We start from the raw sequence: 8,180 nt of genomic DNA on the forward strand, positions 1-8,180 counted from the left end.
ACTTGTAAAGTAATATTTCATATTTTCTTTCCTTTGCAATTCACAGTCAGTTCCAAAATTTATAGCCGACAGAAGACATTAGATGAGGATGCCCTGCCTGAGATAGATGCGATTCTTGCAAGAATTGGAGTGAATCGAAGTCAGTACGAGCTGGAGGTGCAGACAAATTGTCCTGATCCTACCCAAGACAACACCATAAGCTTGTGATATTACCATACTATAGTAGTAGCAGCAGTAGTAGTATCTACTGCCCAGGCACTTGGAAGTTCTCCATTTGCCTTCTAGCTTCCCAGTATAACTTGAGTCCGAATCCAAAAGATTTGATGCCAAAGCTGGACATTTTCGTGAATGTTCTTGATTGATCAAAGAGTCTTCTAGGTTACACAGGATACATTTCGGCAACATAAAAATACCAATTTTAAGCAGCTGTGTTGCTAAACAGTCATGGCCAGTTAGCATTCGCAATTTTGCTACTGCATCATGTTGAGGAGAATCATTATGTGTATTAATAGAATTAAGACTCTGTCACATGTAAGAGCCATAATAAATTTACTTTGCATTACTTGTAATCATGATTCAATGACATAACTTTCCTTATAATCTCCTCCTCAAATTTAGGCTAGAATTTCAAATACGACATTGCCACAACACTCTTCTACTGACAAATGCTGGCCTCATGAGAAATTAGCAGTATTGTAGTAATGTGATGAGTTGCGCAGGAGGAAAATCGGGCAATGTTGCCAACTTAATTTCGAATAGGCTGTACACCCAAACTTCTACTTTATATTTCGAAAAAAATAAGTGCGCGTGGTATTTGACAAAATACGGTAATTCTGTACAAGCATTTACAATGGAATTACAAGAAAACCTTGGATTATGAGTAACTTGGTTTGCGAGTGTTTTGCAAAACGAATGAACAACGAAGAAATATTTTTTTGTTTGTTAAACGAGCGATGTCTTGCAATATGGCTTTGCTTGCCGTGTGTCACGTGATCACAACTTTCCTTCAACAGCACAGTGCAGCGGCACCGTGGAATATCATCGCGTTCTCTGTCTCAGTGTGTAGAAAGGGGAAGCGGTACAAAATTTTGTTCAAATTCACCGCCCTGATATGGTTGTAGCAGTGCGTGCGATAAATCTCTTTAACATTTATTTCTTAGGTTATTTCACGATGCTGTATCAACATCTCAGGCTATTTAGCATCTGAATGAAATGAAGGTGATAATGCTAATGAAATGATGTCGGCGTCCAGCACCGAAAGTTACCCAGCATTTGCTCTCTCTTTAACAACAGTGCAATGCCACCTTTCCGCAAAATCCTGAAAACGAGGCAAAAGCAGGTGTCATTGTATAAGTTCTTAGTCAAAGCAAAAGATTCCAATCAGTCAAGCAATCAGAAGTGATTCCGTTAATGATAGTGAAAACATTTTTTTTTAATGTTCAAGAAATTTACTAAGTAGTAAAACAGGCGAAAGACACTCAAAAACAAAATACAGTAAAGTAATTTGTGTTGCACTGTTTTACATTGAATTTCACCTAAATTATACTGTACTTTATAAGAACAAAAGGTTGTGAAGCGAAATAATCTGAGTTCGCATTTTTTTGTCGGTTTGATATGCGAGTGTTTTGGATTAAGAATACGTTTTGGAAACGAATTATTCTTCTAATTCAAGGTTTTACTACACTGTCTTTCATGTCAATTGATTGGTTCCTTTAGTAGTGTCTGTGTTGTTCTTTAGTCAACTGTCCGAAGACAGGTCTGAACCATACAAGTGATACCAATTATAAGGCAACTAGGTCAGGAGATAATCGGGTATCGTGGCCAGTTCCTTTCCCTCTCCATTGCATTCATCACCGACTAGTTACATATTACACTAATCTGGCTTAAGATGTATACAAACTCTGACACATATCGTCAAATCAGATGTAATGCCTGATAATAGATATACAGTAGTGCCAAAAAACCGGACCAACCCTTGAAGCTGATACAAAAAAATCCTGTGCTGTGTACTGTGTCAAACTGTGGTAATTTCAATAAGGATAGTGAAGCCAGAGGTATGTAGTGCTATAAAAATACGCAGTTATATTTGCCGAATGGTGAATATTGATGCCAGATGAAAATAAAACTCACTAAGTTTTTTCGTGTGTAAGTTTGAGGCACTGAAGGAAACAAAGGATGGTAAGAATCGGACAAATGAAATAAATTTCATTGTTACAATTAATTATACAAGATGGATGTGTTTTGTGACTAGGAAAATTTGAATCTGTGTCTCTGAAATCAGCTATAAGGGTTGATCTGGTTTTTTTTTTTTTGCCACTACTGTACATATCAGCCAGAACCTCAATCAGAAGTAATGTGTCTATGATAAGAGAAATAAATACTCCCCAGGAAAAGGGTCTGAGGGATATTATTTTACAATTAGAGCTAGACCCTTATTCTGCGGGGTGAGGGTGTTTTTGTTACACTTTTTTCAGAGTCCAGTTGTCCGAAGGTTTCGTGATAAAGTTGAAACTGTGTCAAAAATTTAATTTTTTGACAATACATAAAATTCATTGTTCGATGTCAACTTTACAGTGTAATGAAATTGGCGATGTCACAAATAAAAGTATGCATTGTATTTATGTATTTATCACAATATTCTATTTGGATCTGAAGAAATATTTTACACCTGGTGTCACACTTATCCTCCTTATCCCTCTTGAACTCAGTGTTGAAAAAGATCACAAGTTCGTTAAATCGATTCTGCAGGAGAAGGCAAACGTTTACATCAAGTTTCGATTTGTGGTCATTAGACCCTGGATTTTTATGTGATATCGAAGTACGAAATATATACATAAAAATATAGTAAATATCGGGGAAATATGTAATTAAATGTGCAATATTACTAAAATATGTAATTTAAAAATCACTATTTATTAATGCATTAAATTCACAAAATGTCGTCACAATTTAACTGTGTCAGTTGAAGTGGGAGGATGCAGTCTGGAAAGTCGATTTGGCATTTCCACCCCATTGTATAGCTTGCAAATACAACTTATCTCCACCATCTTCTTGTGCGTTAAGATTTCCTGGGAAAATATTTTTTGTGTCGCACACATAATGGTATTTTGACTTACCTGACACCTGACCAAACCCCTCGCTAATAGCCTGCTTTCATTTTGTAACACAGTTAAAAGACCGGCACACCTGACCATCCCAGATTCTGAGAATCAGTGAGGCATACTAACTGTTACTCCACAGCGGTGGACTCTATCGGGTTGTATTGAAATAAGAGCGATACTACTATAGCATGTAGGCCTATTAGGTGTTACACAATATCTTCATTCTTTACTCTGTTTGGAAGTTGATTTATTATTGATAGGATTTAAACACTGCATCATGCATTTTTTCTGGGTAGATCTGGTTGTAATATGATATTATTTTTCCAGAATTTATGAATAACTGAAAGGACATTTCATAATCTAGCAAAAATATAACGAAATTAAAAGTTTAGGCTCTATATATTATATTCTGGATAATTAAATAGTGCTTTGTGAATATTAGTTAAGATTAACAGTTCATTGTTGTTCGTAATAGTCCAAATAAATTGTCATTGTCGTTTGTGGAGTGCAATAACAAACGCTGTGTTGCTGTGCGGAGAGCAAATCCCTTTGTTGACGGGAGTGAAATTAAATTGTAGAAAGTGAAGAGTTATTGTTGAGATAATAAAATTACATTGTTGTTCAGTATAAAAATTTACAATATTATATTCCGGATAATTAGCTTAAATATGAGTATATGAAAAGAAGAAAATCAGTTTATTAGACTGAATTAATTCGAATGTGTAGCCACGTTAAGGGACGCAGTATCATCACCTGCCCTGGATTTCTAATGAGAGAATCTGGCAACCCTGGTTCCAGCAGAGAAGTGCGGACAGGCAGGATCATTCCATCGAGGTGGAAGATGCAGGTGGCAGGGAGGAACAGCATATAATCACTGTCTAGTATATACATTCACGAAGCTTGAGTTGTGAGTAGTGCTAGGAACAATAGACTGTGCCGGTACTAGTCCGCATTGTCTGAAATGAGGCGATATTAGTGATCCTAGTGGTTAGCAACTATCTATGGATGCATATTTACTACGTATTGAGCTTCGTGACTGTATATACTAACTGTGATATAATCTTATTTCTGTGCGTTTCCATATTGATCACAGAGAAAAGACGAGTTATCGTAAGGTCGAATCAGTGACAGGTTAGGTTAGGTTAGGTTAGGTTAGATTAGGCTTTTAGTATGCCTTGCATATAATTACTCACAATTGTCTACGAATGTCACTATCCCACCCAAAGCCCTCCCTCCCATGCTAACCCGTCTTTCGAGAGGGGGAATGCTCTTGCTATACGCCTTCCTTTGGTAACGCTATTGTAAAGAATTACCACAGCAAATCTTATACAAATTTTCTCTGTATTTTAACTTATGAATACTCAGCTTTCTCCAATCTTTCCTCTTTGTCTTCTCATATGATCCATATATATATTAATGTCGTCTATCATCTGATATCTTATTCTGCCCCGAACTTTTCTCCCATTCACCATTCTTTCCAGTACATCCTTCAGTAGGCAGTTTCTTCTCAGCCCGTGACCCAACCAATTCCTTTTCCTCTTCCTGATCAGTTTTAACATCATTCTTTCTTCAACCACTCTTTCCAACACAGCTTCATTTCTTATTGTCTGTCCACTTCACATATTCCATTCTTCTCCATATCCACATATCAAAAATAATCATATATAACTTACTTACTTAGTTACTGGCTTTTAAGGAACCCGGAGGTTCATTGCCGCCCTCACATAAGCCCGCCATTGGTCCCTATCCTCAGCAAGATTAATCCAGTCCCTACCATCATATCCAACCTCCATCAAATACATTTTAATATTATCTTCCCATCTACGTCTCGTCTTCCCTTTGCTCTTTTACTGATGGGGTTCCATTTATATATTTTCTTAACTGTTTTTCCTTCGTCCATACGATTGATATGGCCAAACCATGCCATCCTTTGCGCTTTGATATAGTTTACTATGTGTTGGTTTTGTATTAAAATATTTAACTCTATATTATTTCTAATTCTCCACTCATCGTTTGCATCTTTTATTGGGCCAAATATCCTTCGTAATATTTTCCTTTCAAAAACCAGGAGCTTTTGCTTAGACAATTCAGTTAGGGTCCAGGTTTCACTTGCATATGTTACAATTGGTCTTATTACTGTTAAATTTTGCTTGTTTAGATGCGTATTTGCTTTTGAATAGGTTGAGATTTGCAAAGTATGCTTTATTTGCCATAACAATTCTATTGTTTATTTCTTTCTCGATATTGTTTTCGTAGTTTACTATTGATCCCAAGTACTTGAAGGATTTTATTCCTTCAAAAATAGTATTATCCATCTGTAAGTTTTCTGGTTCATTATTTTTGGCTGAATATTTTAAAAATTTTGTTTTCTTTGCATTTATGATTAATCCATATTTTGCCTATTCCAGCTTTTCAATTAATGCCTTCTTTGATCTTGCTATTAGTAGTACATTGTCTGCATATGCTGTACATTGTACCAATCTTGTGCTTATATTACCTCTAATCTCTAGTTGTTTGATTATCAGGTCCACCAATAGTATGAAAAGGATTGCAGAAAGCGGATCTCCTTGTTTAACTCCTCTGTTAATTTGAAAACTATCACTTAGTTTATTATTTATTTTAACTACCGCTGTTGTATTTGCTAGCGTTATGTTAATCAGTCTGATTATTTTCGCGGGAATTTTATATAGTTGTAATCCTTCAATAATTTTGTTTCTTTTAACTGAGTCGAAGGCTTGTGTATAATCAATAAATACGTTGCATAAATCCGTATTATATTCTCTACATCTTGAGAATATCCATAAAATGCTATTTATGCATCTATATGTGAGTAATGCCAGCTTGTATTAACTCAACTTTATATAGTTACTCATGTATTGTGCACACATCTGTTTCCCGTCCATGTCAAAGCACAACTGAATAACATTATTTATTAAAATATATTGCAATCTTCCCCTATGGATTAAAATAAACTCTTCCAAGTACGTTATAATATATGAGTACATATGGAATCCACCTGTGCATAGAAATGAACTTGTTCACATTGTTCAGTTTATCCGATATGATGTAAGCATTTCCATGGCAACTGAAGTCAAATTTCCTTCTCACAAAATCCTTTCATTTCTTTCTATTAATCTAGATCAAGTATAGACGTTACATCTACTATATTAATATGCGTGGCTAACGAGAAAGACAGGCTACAGTGTGAGTCACATTCTTAGTCATAACATGGAGGGTGTGAATTAACGGAGGGGGGATTTCCCCCCCCCCTCTGTTGGAAAGTTATCCCCCTCTCTGATAAATTCACATTAACATCCCTGCCAGGGATAACTTCTATCCCCCCCCTCACAAATATAATTGTTTTAATACGATTATACTTTATAAAAAACAGTATAAAGTAAGCAAAGAAAATAATACTGATGTATTCTCATCACTGGCAAGCTGACAACAATCAATACCTTAGGAATTATATGACTTATCTTAAGCCTGCTCATAGATATAATTAACTCATTCAAGCAAACAATTTTTAAAAGTGTGATTCAGTTGTGTTACAGAGGTGAGTTTATTCATTACTTTATTATTCTTACTTCCAATCTTTACATTTCAACACAGTAATGTCAACAACAGCAAAAATAATAATAATAATTTTTTGTATGTTATTCTCTATATAGAATTCTATTCCCCCCCCCCCCTTCACCATCAGAAATTTTAATTAGCACCCTGATAACATGGCCAACATTAAACAAGGTTATATTTAAATGCACGTTTTGTTTGTTAGAACTTTGAACATGCATTTATATTAGGTGATTGTCATGATGGCCATGACTAGACCGAGATAACCATGTGACTCCGATTCCCGCCATAGCCTGTCTTTCTCGTTAGCTACGCGATAAATGTGTGTGACGTCATAACACGTACTAAATGTTTTTCTGGGTCAGCTGCACTAGATTATTATTTTTTCTCCTTTTCCTTTCCTAATTCCCGCCAACTGTATGTTCGGTTTCCGTTCTAGAAATGTACTTCTGTGGATTACAACATCACATCTCTTTTTCGCGTTTATCATAGAAATAACAATTAAGCTTAAAATATATTAACGGTACCATCTGTAATAAGGAGATATTCTGATTAAGCCATGTAGTCTTTCCTGCAAATAAGGATCTCAGAATCCATTTAAGGGGTTAGGTACAGCTTACAGCACTAACATTTTTTTAAATATTCAACAATTTTTCCTCCATTACTGTATCTTGTACAATAATGAAAATTGGTATGTGTGAAACACTGTCCTTCTGCCATAAGAAAAAAATATCTTTACGATTTAAAAAAATTTAATTATATATATATTTTTTTTCAAAATTCATAATAGTTGTAGTTCACTGTGCAGTGATGAAGTGTTTCCCTCATAACTCATAAACTTCTTCATGTTCTCTCTCTTTTATTTTATCGCTGAAACCATGTTTACAATATCATGCTCTTTCCACTACATTTCTTAATATATAATATATATTTTTTTATTTTGTGTTAGAAGAAAATACTGACTTTTGACCATTTTTTAAATGAATTTATGTTTATCAGATAATCTATCAAAGATAGACAAATGATCTTGCATCATATTGTAGATATGACATGCATAAATACACACAATAAATTTCATCAATAAATGGTGGATAGTTTGTCAGTTATGTGGGAAACACTTCATCACTGCACAGTGAATTGAATTTTGAAAAAAAATATATATATATATATATATATATATATATATATATATATATTTTTTAATCGTAATTTTTTTTTCCATATAGCAGAAAGACAGTGTTTTACACATATTAATTTTCATTATTGTACAAGATACAGTGCTGGAGGAAAAAAATGTTAAATATCCTGTATCTAGTGTGTGTTTTAAGTTACATACAGACTTCAGATGTTTGCAACTGCTCATTTCTTGACGATGCAGTCAACATGATGCATAATCTCTTGAAATAAAATAAGACAAGATGCAGAAGTCATGCAAAGGTTCAAAAGTTATCTATCAGGAAGAGCATATCTGTATGCAGCAAGGTGACCCAGTACTTCATCTGCTTC

At 34.7% G+C, this 8,180-nt stretch overlaps 1 protein-coding gene across 2 annotated transcripts in view; it reads left to right on the forward strand.

Moving 5' to 3' along the window:
* The window catches only part of LOC138714736 (lopap-like), a 44,841-nt gene that overhangs the window by 17,728 nt on the left and 18,933 nt on the right, over window positions 1–8,180 (forward strand). Inside the window, exon 5 of one of the 2 annotated variants that reach the window (XR_011336070.1) lies at window positions 47–378. Coding sequence is in view for 1 of the 2 variants with exons in the window: in XM_069846842.1 (XP_069702943.1) it covers window positions 47–207 (161 nt within the window). In the remaining variant the exon portion in view is untranslated. Of the gene's footprint in view, window positions 1–46; window positions 563–8,180 lie in introns of those variants that run through there. The other variant, XM_069846842.1, reaches the window with a different exon arrangement.

This window comes from Periplaneta americana, chromosome 2, assembly GCF_040183065.1.
Source record: "Periplaneta americana isolate PAMFEO1 chromosome 2, P.americana_PAMFEO1_priV1, whole genome shotgun sequence".
Classification (NCBI taxonomy): domain Eukaryota; kingdom Metazoa; phylum Arthropoda; class Insecta; order Blattodea; family Blattidae; genus Periplaneta; species Periplaneta americana.